Source organism: Sphaeramia orbicularis, chromosome 12 (genome assembly GCF_902148855.1).
Source record: "Sphaeramia orbicularis chromosome 12, fSphaOr1.1, whole genome shotgun sequence".
NCBI lineage: Eukaryota > Metazoa > Chordata > Actinopteri > Kurtiformes > Apogonidae > Sphaeramia > Sphaeramia orbicularis.
In genome coordinates, this window is record NC_043968.1 from 45,527,528 (window position 1) to 45,543,446 (window position 15,919).

At 38.6% G+C, this 15,919-nt stretch overlaps 1 protein-coding gene across 2 annotated transcripts in view; it reads left to right on the forward strand.

Moving 5' to 3' along the window:
• The first annotated feature begins 1,099 nt into the window (after positions 1-1,099).
• The window catches only part of LOC115429369 (potassium voltage-gated channel subfamily A member 1), a 38,232-nt gene continuing 23,412 nt past the window's right edge, over positions 1,100-15,919 (forward strand). For both annotated transcript variants that reach the window (XM_030148739.1, XM_030148738.1), the window contains exon 1: positions 1,100-4,039. In XM_030148739.1, the coding sequence (XP_030004599.1) occupies positions 1,470-3,173 (1,704 nt within the window). In that variant the 5' untranslated portion in view covers positions 1,100-1,469 and the 3' untranslated portion in view covers positions 3,174-4,039. The remainder of the gene's footprint in view (positions 4,040-15,919) is intronic.

The following is a 15,919-nucleotide window of genomic DNA, read 5'->3' on the forward strand; positions in this document are numbered from 1 at the left end:
CATCCATCTCCTTCAATGCCATAGAGGATGGAGTACAGAGTGTGGCCCCCAGGCCCAATGCTCCATCCACAGAATGACACAAAGCCAACAAAAAGAGCCCAGATGAAAGTGAACCATCTAAGGAGCCTATCATGTGGAAAACCAGACCTTTGTGCACAGCCTGTAAGGAAATGGATTTGTGTGCATTAAGGAGGTTGTTAGAATAAAAAAAAGATGCAGGAACCAGCTGTGTGCGTGAGTCACTGCCAAATATACCGAAAAATAGTTGGAGATTATGTAAGGTTATACATTCAAAGAAGACAAGGGCCGGTGTCCTAGAAAAGTTGATTTTACATCTCTTCTATGATGATAAACTTTCAATATTCTAGGATGGAAGGACTAAGACAAAGTAATGCATGAAATGTTTCATGAATTCATGTCGTTTTTATATATAATGAACTTGTCATGAGTATATGAGACAGCATTGACAGGCATCTAAAGGAAACATTTAATACACTGAATAAAATGAGATTTAGCTGATTTTGAAGATTGTTGGAAACATTTGATATTTTACAGGAGTCAGAACGTTGAAGCAGCTGAATGCAGAAATGTTGCAAAATATAACTACAAGTTGTTTTTTTTAAAAAGACAACCCATGAAACAAAATGTGTTTTCCATCTGTAAATATGTGGTCTGAGGCAGCTGTGAACATTTCTGTAGTTTGTGAAGGTTTTTTTTATTCAGCAAATAATATTGTGCCTACTTGAAAAAGATAGATTAAAAACATAATGTTTAAAGGTTATAATGTTTATTATATGGAATAATACCCTTGTCCCTTGCAGTAAAAATGCAATATATAAATACATAAAAAGAAGATTTCAGTGTGGGCCCATTTCAGTTTGGAGTACATAAAAGTGAGCTATGGTGTTATTTCAGTAAAAGGTAAATTTGGAGCCACAGATGGTCCAGGATAACATTATGCTCAGTTCAAGCGCCATTGCTATAAAGCCAGTAAGTAACAGAGTAACCCATCCCTCCACCCCCGAGAGAGGGAGAGAAAGAGAGAGAGGGAGAGAGAGAGAGAGAGAGAGGGAGAGCGAGCGAGCGAGTGAGAGTCTCACATTTACAGACATTTTCAGAGGCAGCTAAACGGTGTGAACAGCACTTTTGACGTCAGGTTTTATCATTACAGCCTACTCTCATCCGGGTCTCCTTCTTGTCCTCTTCTCTTGTGGTTTTAATATTTACTTCGTCCAGACCAGCGGCTGCGTAAAGCCTTAACTACAACAACAAAACAACACATATGCATATATTTAAAGGGGAACTGTGGCTGGAGGAGCACTGGCCTTGACACACAGCTCCATCTCCGTCTGCAGCAGAGGATTTCATCAAACTTTTATTTACCAATACATACTGGAGAGGATGCTGTTTGCGTTCCAGCTCAACAAGTCTCTCTTGTTTTCGACACATTGACTGTTGATGGCTGCGGAATGGAGATAGCCTTGGTGAGTTTTGAGAACGGCGGCGCAAAAGGGAGCGGTGGCGGCACTGGAGGCAACAATGCCGAGGAGAGCTGCCGGAACGCGCTGGATGTCCCTCAGTCGGGTTTCGTTCAAACTGGGCTTGGAGAGGACTACAATAAGGAGCTGAACACTCGAGGGAGTCCTCATCAACAGCAGCAGCACCAGAGCTCCTGGAAAATCAACGACATGAACAACACTTTCAGCTGCAGCGAGAACGCCATGGATGCGCTTTTACGCGCAGACCACAGTCCCCATCTGTTCGACGAGGACATGCTGGACATGGACATGGACACGGAGAGCAATGAGAGGGTGCTCATCAATATAGCTGGGCTTAGGTACGAGACCCAGCTGGGGACCCTGAACCAGTTTCCGGACACTTTACTGGGAGACCCCGCAAAGAGGATAAAATACTTTGACCCGCTCAGGAACGAGTACTTTTTCGATCGCAACAGACCGAGTTTTGACGGAATTTTGTATTTCTATCAGTCTGGAGGGAAGATCCGGAGGCCAGTCAATGTGTCAATCGATGTTTTCGCAGATGAGATTAGGTTTTATCAACTAGGGGAGGAGGCCATGGAAAGGTTTCGAGAGGATGAGGGGTTTATAAAAGAGGAGGAAAAGCCACTGCCTCAGAACGAGTTTCAGAAGCAGGTCTGGCTCATATTTGAGTATCCAGAGAGCTCCAGTCCCGCCCGGGGCATCGCTATCGTTTCTGTGATTGTCATCACCATATCCATCATCACCTTCTGCCTGGAGACGCTCCCGGAGTTCAGAGATGAGCGGGAGCTGCCGGTCACCAGCCGGCTGGACAACAGCACTGCACCCCGACCTTCCCTCACCTTCACAGACCCCTTCTTCATCATCGAGACCACATGCGTCATTTGGTTCACTTTCGAACTCATTGTGCGCTTTTTCGCGTGCCCCAGCAAGTCGGAGTTCTCCAAGACCATCATGAATATCATAGACATCATGTCAATCATGCCTTACTTCATCACAGTGGGCACGGAGCTGGCGGAGCAGCAGGGCCAGGAGCACCAGAACGGACAGCAGGCTATGTCCCTGGCCATCCTGCGCGTCATCCGCCTGGTCCGAGTCTTCCGGATCTTTAAGCTCTCCAGACATTCCAAGGGGCTCCAGATCTTGGGGCAGACTCTGAAAGCCAGCATGCGGGAGCTCGGTCTCCTCATCTTCTTCCTTTTCATCGGAGTCATCCTCTTCTCCAGCGCTGTGTACTTCGCAGAGGCGGACGAACCGGAGTCCCATTTCTCCAGCATCCCTGATGCCTTCTGGTGGGCTGTGGTCACCATGACAACGGTTGGCTACGGCGACATGAGGCCAGTAACGGTCGGGGGGAAGATCGTGGGCTCTCTCTGCGCCATCGCCGGTGTCCTGACCATCGCGCTGCCGGTGCCCGTCATCGTATCAAACTTCAACTACTTCTACCACAGAGAGACGGACCAGGACCAGTCCTCCCTAAAGGATGAGCCGAACAGCGGCCGAGCGAGTCCTGAACTCAAACGAAAAGGGAGTAAATCTTCAGCCAAGTCTCAGGACGTGGAGAACAACGACGCGTCCGCGTCAGTGGAGAAGGGTATCAAAGCAAACAGCAGTATGGACTTCAAAAAATCCCTTTACGCTTTCTGCCTGGACACACGGGAGACAGACCTGTAGTCCACATGTGCTACTTTGCGTCTTTAACTCTCAAAGTCTATAGTTATGTACAATAAAAACCCCATTAGCGGGCTCTTAAGTCTTTGCACATAGCAGGCGGAGGATCAACACATTGCAATCCTGAAAAGTTTTAAGAGCCACGGAGGTTGATTTATAAAAAGCACATTTTAATCCCCTTCATCTGGTAAGCACATCCGTTAGTGGAAAAAACAAGGAGTTATGAACAAACCACAGTGTATGAGATGCAACACAGTGGCCCTTTAAACCAACAAAACTGAGACAAATCACCTGAATCCAACTCATGGATGACATAGTGAGGATGAAAGTGTGCTACAGATAATCAAGGACAAGCAGGAATAATTACTTGACACTGCAAGAGGATTAACGGGACCAACCACACTCATGTACATAAGAAGACACTCATCTTTAGCAGTGCAAAGAAAACCAAATTTTTATTTTTCGTACCATCCCTCACTTAGTCGTTATGTTTACGCTGAAGCATCAGCAAACGTGTACATATTTCCCACAGGCCTATTATTGATGATTTGGACCATGATTTTATTGTAGATTTTAAGGGGATAAAACTATATTTTTGAGATGCAGACACCTGTTTCCTCCACTCAGGTTCTGTCAGAGAAGTGAGCAACCTTTTTAAATGAGAGTTGTTTGACTCTCAGTGGACCTAAAGAGAAGATTTTTAGGTGTTGAACCATAGCCTTGTTAATGATCATTTTAAACTAAAGAATATTAAGATTTTTTTTTTTAAAAAAGGACATAACATGGAAGTACATAAACTGAGGGAATGATAGCCAAGAAAGAGGACAGCGCAGAGACCATCTGGAGAGATCAAGCAACACAGATACCAGGTTAGTGCTGTAGATCTAACAGATACAGATACATTCAAGTGAAAACCGTAACGGTAGCGGTCTCGTCTATGTTGACAATGACCCCACACACAGGGGATGAGGGATCACTGAATGGTGTGATGAGTGTGAAAATGATCTGAATCTGGTGACTGTGAAGGTCATCTACTCCAGATTTCATTCCAGCTGAGCACACATGGGTGGTTTAGGATTGATGTTTCAGACTCCATCATCAAAACACCAAATGAGGGAATCCTTATCTTATCTTTATCATTAGGAAGACTCTGTCACTTCCTCCAGGAACATTTACTGTCTTGACAGGCCAATAGAAAGAGTCTTAGAATTATGTTAGTTTTTATTTGTATTCATGATGTGTATACTTTTGTTTGAATGCATGTTCTTAAAGGGGAAGTCTGGACAACTGAACATGGTTGAATGAGGAGCTGTTCTTTCAGCACCACCTGTATGGAGGAACATTAGTGACAAAATTCAGTCTTTTTGTGCTGTGTCTCTGTGTACTATCTACTATAAGCCTGGCCAAGGCTTGGCATTTTTTAGGCCTATAATGTTATTTGCGTTTTCTGTGTTGTATACACTGTTGCCGATAAAAGTGGAGTCATTTTGTTCTCCGACACATTTTTCTTTTTATTCCTATTTATACACATCAGGAATCACCTTTGATCAGGTACAATGATTACATACTGAGTCCCAGTTACACTTTATCTATGAAGAAAAAATCACATTCTCACAGTCATTTCATCGAAGAGATAAAAAATATTGTATTATAACTTTATGGGCAACAGTGTATATAGATATATTAAACCAGTCAACTAATATTTTGGCCAGATAAACATCAGCATTACTGGAAAAAGAACTCTTTAGTCCTATAAGCAGATATGTCATGATTTTCTATTATTTGAAAGTTTTTTCTATGAGTGAGTTTCCAACAGAAAATGGTTTCACTCAACCTCTAAACTTCTTCTTCTTCTCTTAGTGTGGTTTTATGTGCCGATACAGGCAGATGTATTCAGAGAAAAAGCTCTAAACACCCACAGTATGGTGCCAGAATCCAAGTTCTAATATTAAAACTTGTGCTTTGTATTAGGAATACACTGTCCGTCATAAAGTTGGAATAATTTTGTTTTGAGACATATTCCTCTTTTTATTCCTATTTATACACATCAGCAATCACCTTTGACCAGGTATAATGATTACATACTGAGTCCCAGTTACACTTTGTCTATCAACAATGAATCATATTGTCACAATCATTTCATGAGAAGAAGTAAAATTTATGGGAAACAGTGTATATTCCTTTGAACTTTTCATCCACCCAGTCATAAAATAAATTAGCGTCATCTCAAAGTCAAGAGGGAGGGCCACATTGGACTGCAACTAATTAGTTAATTTGCTAATGAATTGATGTCGCTTTAATCTACTCATTACATTTTATGGTATTCATTAATGTTTTATGCAGAAAATGTTTGAAAATTGTGAAAACTTAAAAAAAGAGAAATATCAGTATTAGATATGACAAATACAAACATTTAACTTCAATCGTTAGAGTAGTTTATCAGTTTCAGTCGGTTCTTCTGAGATTGAATGTTTTGAATGGAATACCTGCAGCAGTTTTAGAAAAGATTGTGTTTATTTGAAAAGTTTTAGTTACAATAAAACAAGAGATGAAACATAAGTCAGTACAAACAACTTGATCATCATTATCAATATCAAATTCTTATTTCAATGCATAAGTCATTGACCTCTAAACCTTTATAATACAATGTTTCAAACCAATAGTACAAAACGGGAGAAACTGCAATGTCATCCATATATCTTTATACATAGAATATATATATAAAAATCTCTGGAATATTAGAGCATGTCAGCATACTTTTTCATATTAACATGAACAGTTTATCATATTAAAGTGAACTTTGCAGACCCAGAGTCTACAGTCATTCATAGGTTTCTGTAGCAGCGAGACCTTCCTACAGGACTTCCACCTCCACTGTGGATGTGACAGTATTCTTAAGGTTTTTATAGTACAAATAGTGGACAGATGGAATGTGTGTAGATCCATCAGCTGTTATCCTGTAGAAGCTGTGCTACACTTTTGTCCTGAGAGACCCTGAAAACCTCAGCGGTTGGATGATGGCATCTTGAAAGTATGGACAATTATATGTTTCTGAAAGCATTTGCTATTATCCAGGTACACTACGCAAAAAACGCATAGGATTTCCAAAATGTCCTGTAAGGGTTTAGAGTTTTGTATCTGTGTCTTCCACAATGGTTTCCAGTCATATTACAATATGAATATTTTTCAATCAGGAAATAAAAAAGCTAGTGTAACAAAAAAGATTTGACAGTAGAAGTATATATGTGGACAAATCACACAACTATGCTGTAATGTTATTTTTGCAAGTGGTTCAGTCTAAATGCAGTAACTTGGTAACACCAATGTTTATACCATCATTATTTTTGTTACTACACCCAACCTACTCTGAATCTGTTTCAGTCATACATAAACTGCATATAATTATGTAAAATGGAAGTATTGATAAGCTCTGTATGTGTGTATGAGATGCAAAGAGGGGTGATAAATCATCTTTATGAGTTACATTCTCTACTGAACTTACCAGTCCATGCCTACCAGTACTGTTTTCTGACAAAGTGCTAAAGTAATTCTTTGATAGACTGAGGTCTGATGTTTTTAGTGACCTACAGGCACTTTGGAAACAATTTAGCAGTGGATTTCATCATGAAATTGTGACAATTTCTGATTGCAGTGGGCATGATCTTCATACTGAGATGTACAGACATATCTATCTCTGTGTCTGGACTTGAGGTTTTCTGTTCTAATAAGATGGTGCCATGTTGGTCAAGTGAATCACATGGCCTTTGGATCTCATAATGTTTCTCATTGGTTTAACAGGGACAGAAATAGGAGAAAAACCTAGAAAAGAGTAATGTCTACTTAGCAAATCTTGATTTTGTCTCTGTACACCACCACCTGGGCACCATAGTACTGTACTGACGCTTCACAGCATCAGGGTCCTGGGCTTGAACCCAGTGCTGTTGGGGCCTTTATGTGTGGGGTTAGCCTGTTCTCCATGTGTCTGGGTTCTCTCCAGGTACACCAGCGTCCTCCCACCATCCAGTGACATCCACTTTAATGGGTTAATTGGTCGATCTAAGTCACCCGTAGGTATGAACGGTTGTTCATCTGTCAGCACTGAGATGATCCAGGGTGTACCTCACCTTGGCCCGTTTGTGGCAGGGATAGACTTGGGCCGCCCCATGACCCTTCAGAGGATTAAGCTTTTTAGAAAATGAATGAATGAACATCACCATCTACAAAGCTCACCTTCAGCTCACCATATGTTACGTTCTCATTCTAGTCCTACACAGTTCAGTTATATCAGCCTTTGATTCATTTTTTCTTTCTGTCGGTATTCTTTGTGTTCATTTGTGTAGATGTGAGTGGAGCGTTTATACCATACTCAAGTTTAACACCACTATTTGGAGGAAGGGTCTTGGTTCAATCACCAGCGAACTGTGACATGGTCCCTTGCGATAAGAATATGATATAGCCATGATTTCATCTGAATTCAAGATGTCTGAGCTGATTTATTGATGGGGATCCATATAAACCAGATCAAAACCTGCTATGTATAGTTTCTGCCAATATGTTGCCATGTTGATATTTGGAATGATTTGTGCCTTTCAGGACATCTTAAATATTTTTACTTTCTTGTGCCGTCCCAGATGCAGCTAATCACTGAGAAGAAGTTACATTTTCAACCTGTTTTTTAGGGTTGTAGTTAGATTCCTGTGACCATTTTAAATGTGAAAAGAACCTTAACTCAGAGAAAGATCATCAACTGCTGATTTGGAGCAAACAGATGAAAAATGTAAGGGTTTTGTATTGAGAATTATTCTGTAATTAAGAATAAAGGAGTGTGCTCTGTCCTGGCATGAACAAATGGTCTCCAACCCAAAATATGCAAGACCACATCATCATATTTTTGCCAATATAACCAGCTCTGACCCATTTGCCCTCCTTTATGTAGATGCTACTATATGTGCAGTGACTGAATATTGTTTCTAAGCCTGTGAATACAAACAAAACAAAAACAGACAAATTTCAGTAGATCATGTGACTCATACAGACTCAAATCCGACCTTTTCAAGTATCTAAAAATTATAAACTGTACATTTTTTTGTTTTGTTTTCTGTTAAATCACCTTGGATCGGCTTCTGCTGACCTCTCCATCCATCAACTCTCTCCTGTGGGCTTTAATCATTTCAGGGGCTCTTTTGTTGAGCAGTCCATGTCCCCTTGCTGCCTGAATCCAGTTAGATTACATAAGGGTTTGTTTATTTATTTATTTATTTATTTTTTGTCTTATGCTACAGTATGTGCACTTTATAACCATGACAACAGCTGCTTTTTGCATAATGAAAACAATCATTTAGCATCTCTGCTGTGTTCTGAGCAGAAAGCTGCAGGACAAACTCTCACGTGTTCTCACCTATACTGACACACCGCCAGCCTTGCAGCATCTGGATGCAGCTGACCAAAAGACAACATACATGTTAGCCTGCGTGTTTTATTACTTTCATTTGATTTCCCTCTGTAATTACCACCATCATCACCATCTACTCTTGTCTGTGATACTTCTGCAGCATTGTACATGGTCCTGTTGCTTGAATTTCATTTGTTTGCCTGCAAAAAGCATTTACAGGGTGCTGCTTTTCTACTAAAAAAAAAAAAACTTAAAAAAATAAACAAGTTACACATGTGTAGATTGTGTAGAAAAAATATTTTCAGGAGAGAAAGGCAGTATGAACATCAGCAAGAGCAAGTAACAGTGTGTTTCATCCACTAGAACTGTAATTCTTTACCTTGAGGTCAAACAATGTTTTTTTTTTTTTTTTTTTTAATCATATTTATTCAGAATGGGCCACTGATCGACAGAGTTTAAAAAAAAAAAAATAGCAATAATGTTATATGTGTCAGAAAAAAAAAGATCACTGGAAAAGTTAATAAATTTTGACCTCAACAAAGTTATGTGAAATGCAGAGGAAAGGCATCCGTTGTGAAGTAAATAACTGAACAAAAATGGCATAAAAGAAGCAACAAGATTAAAACAATGTAAAAGATACAAAAATGACAAAAATGACCAAAAGTAAGCGACAGTGTCAGACAGTGTTTTTACAGTGGAAGCATTAGTAAACATTTAGATCTGTGGCAATTCATGATGTATTCTGTGTGAGTCCTGAGAAGACATTAACTTCTCTTTTGCTTCTGCTCTTCAATAACACTGTGCCTCTGTTCTAGACTTAATGATATTTTAATTCAATTCACAATTAACCTTTAAAGACCCAAACATCCATCACCGACCAAAACCATCTAGTGATTTAAAATGTTTAATACCTGTTAATCCACTAATCCTATCAATACATGTAAATAATTGGAGTAAAATACAGTTTGTCATCTTTTCATGGTCATCAGATATGACCCATTTGGATGTTCAGACGCTCCGTAGTGAACATGGAAACACCATCATCTTCTACAACATTGATTCACCAGTAAAACATAATGGAGTTTGATAAATGACAGTGGATGGAAATGCCTGGTTTATGTTCAGTTAATAATATATTTTACTGAAAAGGTCACTTTTTCTGCAGTTTCCCCTGTTTTTGTATATAATAACCCTGAACTTTATCTGAGCTTTTCAGAACATGTTCATGATCAGTGAATTTGATACAGGAAAATACCCGATTCATACTGATAATATTCTAAATAAATGGTGATAAATCACTTAAGAAAAGTTAGATATTGAGAAAATTTCCTTTGGGAGTTGACATAAAAGTAACACCGGGTCTTTATGGGTTAGATAAGTACAAGATCACATTGGATGTCTCAGATCTGCTGAACATTGTAAAAACTCACTGAGTGAACAAACAGTTTCACTATCAGTTTAATAGCACTGTTTGAGTGTGTCATTCATGTTAACTGATCTTTCATTGGAAAAGTTTTCTATTTTGTCCTCAACAATTAAAATTGTTCTGTAGCACCAACAGGACATTGATTCCATTTCAGATTAAATACTGAGGCCCTCTCACCTGATGTCAAATTTGTTTTTTGAGGGCAAATATTAGGGGATTTCTTCTGATTTGTGGGATGTAGTAAAACTATGCAGGGAAAGTGAAATATCAGTTTCAGCTGTAGTGTGATACTTCTTGTGCAGTTTTTCCACTAGGCCTCTGTTCATGGTTTTCAGTCATATGATTGATCCAGAGTCGTAGAAAGAAAAACACTGTTTCAACATGACAACCATGACTGGACCTTATAGAACACACACATTTCAACTGTTTTAAGACACATATATTTATATCCAGTCTCTAATGAATTGAAGCAAAGACATGTGAATAAACTGCGAGTTCTGGAAACTTGTGATACATGTACAATCACTAAGAACAGTCCAAACTTACAGCACTTTGGTGTAAGTTTACATACAGTTTATTTTATGGAAAATTGCTTCTCTTCGCTGCCAAAATGGAAACAGTACAAACAGTTACATGTATGTTATTTTTGGGTTTGTTAATAGTGCACAAATTCTTTGTTAAGTCACCACTAACTATTTAACATTAGCTCATTCTCTAACAGTCTTGACTCAATCACTCATTCATTTCAGTGTGTGTAATAGTTTAAGTTAACATTGTATCTTATGATACTTGTTTAATGTAAGGTTCCCCTCTCCTTATATGTCTGGGCTTTGTTTCATAAACAGGGTTCTGCACAAACACAACACAGGCTTTTCGTCTTATCAGTTCATGCATTTGATAACTCTCCAGCATTCTGGCTAAATAACTTTAATAAAGACAATGAATAAGCAGTGTCAGACTCACTTTTCCCAATAAAGTCTGATTATACACCAAAGTAAAAATACAAGCCCCCCAGTTTTTCAGATGAGCCGAGTGTGACGCTGTAGCAAAAGAATGCTGGGTTGAAGACAGGCCTAAATTGTGCCACAATTTATGTTGTACGACAAGGCCAACTGCTGCAGACCTCAGTGTAGTTCTAGAATTTGATGAACTGTCAGATTCATGGATGTTGTCAAACTAATCCAGTATATCACCAGTAACTGATACATATGCACAGTGTTACAGTGTTTCCTCTTGAATGATACTGCCCATTCAACATTGTGTTAACCATTCAGCTCCACAGACAGATTGATCCCAGTTTGACCTCAAACCTGTTCAGTATTGACTGTGAACATCAGTGAGTCTGAATGGGGGTAAATCCCACAGACACATTTTATCTCTGAAGGGAAAACATAAAGAACAGGGTGTTGTAGCAAGAGATTCATTTCCAAGGAAACATTTATCAAACATCTGAAGATATTGTTTTTGCCCGTATACATCTCACAGTGGTGCAGTGCCTGTTGCCTCACAGCAAGAAGGTCCTGGATTCTATTCCAACCAAGGGCCTTTCTGTGTGGAGCTGTGTGGCACATGTTCTGTGTGGAGTTTGCATGTTCTCTCTCTCCGTGTTTGTGTGGGTTCTCTCTGGGTACTCCGGCTTCCTCCCATCATCCAAAGACATGCACTGATAAATTAATTGGTCAACCCATCGGTGTGAATGTGAGAGTGATTAGTTGTTCGGCCCTGCGATAAACTGGTGACTCATCCAGGGTGTACCCCACCTTCGCCCATAGGTAGCTGGGAAAGGCTTCAGAAGATGAATGAATGAATGACGGATCATAACAAAATACTACCCTACCTCCTGCATAGGCGTCAGCATGATGATGTTCTGTTTGTTTTACTTATCCATAATACAACATAGCCTTGTGTAACTTGTGTAACTTTCTGTAACTAATCTGAATTATTCACAGTTTTAACACAAGGGTCAGCTCCCTGTGTTATTTATTTATTTATTTATTTATTTGCATCACTAGTCAACTTTGAGCATTGTTTTGTGCTGCCAAGTGGGTGGTGGCAATAGTGATAATATTTGCTTAGAAAATGCTTTAGCCATTATTGTGGTTATTTATCGTTACTCTCTACCTGTCCTTCCATATAATTGACAGGAGGTTTAAAGATGCCCTCAGAGCATTGCTACAGTAAATACCAGAGTGACACCAGACCAGAGCTCTCACACTGATGATAATTTTAGCTACTTTAAAATTAAATGTTTACACTGAAAATGTTACACATTGCACCTTTAAAATATGCTCACAAATATGTTGCTTGCTCAATAATTTTCTGAAACTGTTGGCCCATAAATAAAACAGGAAACATACAGAGACTGTTGTCACCATCAAAATAATCAACATTTGTCTGTAGTGAGTTTTTCCTGTGGTGGGTCTGAGTGGGTGGGACTGAGTTGACATGTGTGTGCTCCTAAATAATGATGCAACATTTCACCCAATGGCTCACTGATGTGTTTTAAATTGCTATTTTGCTGTAGTATAAAAACGGGACTCTTTAGAAAGTTAATATCAAGGCAAAGCTGTTGTCCCTTTTTCCAAATAATGTAAAACTATAATGTGGATTATCTATTATTCTTGTTATGAGTTGTGCAGGAAAACATTTTGTCCTGTGTTCAGAAACATGAATGTGCATAGTTCAGATATCTCAATCCATATGTAGGACTTTATGGTTTATATGACAGCTAAAAAACAGAAAACTGATTGTACAGAAGTGGACTTGCATGTGTGAATATATTAGTGTTTTTTCTCTCAGCAATTTTGATTTCTAAATGATTTTTTTTTTCTGTCCCTAAATGTCACATTTTGGTTCGACATAAGGATTTGACTCAAACTTTTAGCTAAGCTGTGTCCTCAGAAACTTGGAGGAGATTAAAAAACTTTGTATCCTGACAAAAATAAGCAACTGCAACTGTCAGATTGATTGACACATCATTTTAGTGAGAGTAAAAATGCATCCGTGACTAATCCAAAAACTCTCAGTGTCATCTTCTATAATCTCCACCATTCATATGAATAAACACACATAAGAAGTACAGTGTTTACATGTAATGTATTATCATGTTTCTATTTTTACTCTCATGCAATGCTCTTAATCCGGGGGCGTCTAATGCTTGCATGACACGAGAGCTACATAAGAAAATTAGTGAGGAGTTGCAGCAGCACAACTAATTATACTCCTGCTACTACACAAACCCATCAAACATGATTAGTGCTGCTAAAACATGACTGACTGGCAAAATTAAATATGTGATGCTGCTGCAGTGCTGCAGACAGATGATTTCTTTGAGAGTATTAATATTTACCAAAGAACATGAAGGAGAGAGAACGTTTCAGAGGCTGAGGTGATTAGTGTGAGCTTCTTTGTGCAGCCTCCTGACTCTTAACCCCAGCTCTGCACAGGCTGGGAAAACGCTGGAAGCATAGAGACAATGCAATGAGGAAGTTACATAAGCCTCCACACATATACACACAAATTGTGGCAGTCCTCAGCTGCAACCTCCGCTGATGCTCAAAAAAACTGGAAAAGTAGGGAGGGAGCAAAGCTGGGACTGAGCTCGTCCTGGCAATGTGAATGACAGGCAGCGACTCTGGAGAAAATGGCATTTTCCATTTCCACTGGATTTTTCTCTGATTATCTGAAGCTTCTGGAATGATAGACTTAAGACTTTTTAAACATTTGTGAATAACAACATCATAAAGATAAACACACTGTATGTGATGCCACCATAGACTGCATCTGAAAGTGGACCTCACCCACTGTTTGACATTTTGACCATCATTATTATCCATTATTATCATGTTTTTGGTGTTTTTTTGGAAGCACAAGTGCTCATATTTAGATAAAGCAATAGAGCTGGGTAAGAGCGCAATGTGAAACTGAAGGTGTATTATTACGATTATGTATTATTATTATTATGTGTTATAATTATTAGTCAGTTATTCAATAAACAGAGGAATGTACGACCTAGAAGCCCACCTGTCAGTCAAAGTCTATGACAGACACCAATGGTGCCTGTCACTCAAAGTAACAACAACAATCAACAAGCTCTTCATCATGTACACTGTTGCCCAAGAAGTTGGAATAATTTTGTTTTCAGATACATTCCTCTTTTTATTCCTATTATACACATCAGTAATCACCTTTAATCAGGTGCAATGATTTCATACCAAATCCCACTTACACTTCTATCAAGAATATATCACTTTGTCACAATCATGTCATTCGAACAGGCAAAAATATTTTATTCTAACTTTATGGGTAACAGTGAATTTTAAACAGGTGAGTTATTTAAAAAATTTTCCCTACAGCTGTCAGCAAACAAAAAGAGAACAAAACATTTTTTTTGCTGTAATTTTTGCTGTTGTTGTTGTTGGACACTAACTGTGATTTCCAAGGAGATATTCTGTAGCCTTGAATGTGGTTTAATCCGTATATCTTATATTGATTTTTTAATAATAGCATAATTGCACAGCTGATTTAGAACTGCTTTTTTAGCAGAAATATGAGATCAACATACTTGTCCTGAAAGATAAATACACAAATGAACATAATGCTTATTAACAGGAGCCACAATTAAGAATCACTGACATATGACTTGACCAATAGAAATATGAATGACCAATGAAAAAATAGAGGTGCAATGATGTGAAGTCAATAAAAACAGATATTCCTCTATAGTGAGAGAATTTCAATAATAATCTGCACTATTTACATATTGTGCTTCCAATTCCCAGCTACAAGGTTCCAGGTTCAATTCTCATTTGGACTGGATTCTTTCTGGGTTGAGTTTACCCATTCAGGTTACCTTTAATTCTCCTGTCTGTGCCCCCCTGACCACGGTCCAGATGAAGACCTGGAGTTGGTCTGTGAGTGCCTTCAATGGCAGCTCACTGCCCCTAATGTGGTAAAGCTAATGCTAAGGCTAGGTCCTGTTGGTAAAATACAGAGACTGAATTTCACTACGAGGGCAATAAAATGATTTAACCTCTTAACAATATTTTGGGTATCTTATAGTGTTTCTGAGGTGAAAACATTGAAAATTGCTGCTCAAACCATAATAAGAAGGTAGTTAATTTGCGATTCACTTGATTTCATTCCTCTGTTGGACGACATTGTTTTCATTTTAAAGTAGATAAATAAAAACACATTTTCTCAACTGTCACCTTTGTAGTTACATTTTGCTTAGACTTAAACATTTCCAGGTTACATGTAGAAGTAAACGCCCATAGATAGGTGAGTTCAGACAAGTTTGTCACTGTTTTATACTGTATATTGTATGTGTCTTTCAGTCAGTGTGAGCTGAGGGCAGAGTATAAAAGGCTACAAACAGCTGTTCTGTGAAAACCAAAATAGCATGATCCTTCTCCCAAAAATACTCTGCTTTAGTAATAATCTGTTATGGTTGTTCCACAGTTAAAGCTCAGTGACCTCATAAAGAACCGGTAAATTGAAATCTGCTTCTCTTTCACTGCTAAAACCTAGAATATCTGAATATGTAAATAGTTCATCACCAGCTGTTTCCTATTCTCCATTAAAGTCCATTTTCAGTTCAGAGTAAGTTTCCACATTGCACTTACCAACATCACACACATCCTAAACCCAGATTTTGGATGATTTTGGACAAATAATCTTTCCATCCTCTGCAGATAATTGTGGAAATATCCGGATATTGTCAACTTCTGACATTTTTTACACGAAGAAACCCAATATTACACTGAAGGAACATGAAAAAGTACAGATTTTTGAGTGACACTTACTGATATTTTACAAATCTAAAGCAATAGTTGTAAACCCCAATGTAATATCTCTAATAACACCCACATTAATTTGTAAAATAAAAATCAGCATGCGTGTACAATAATAATAAGTATTAAACACACTGAA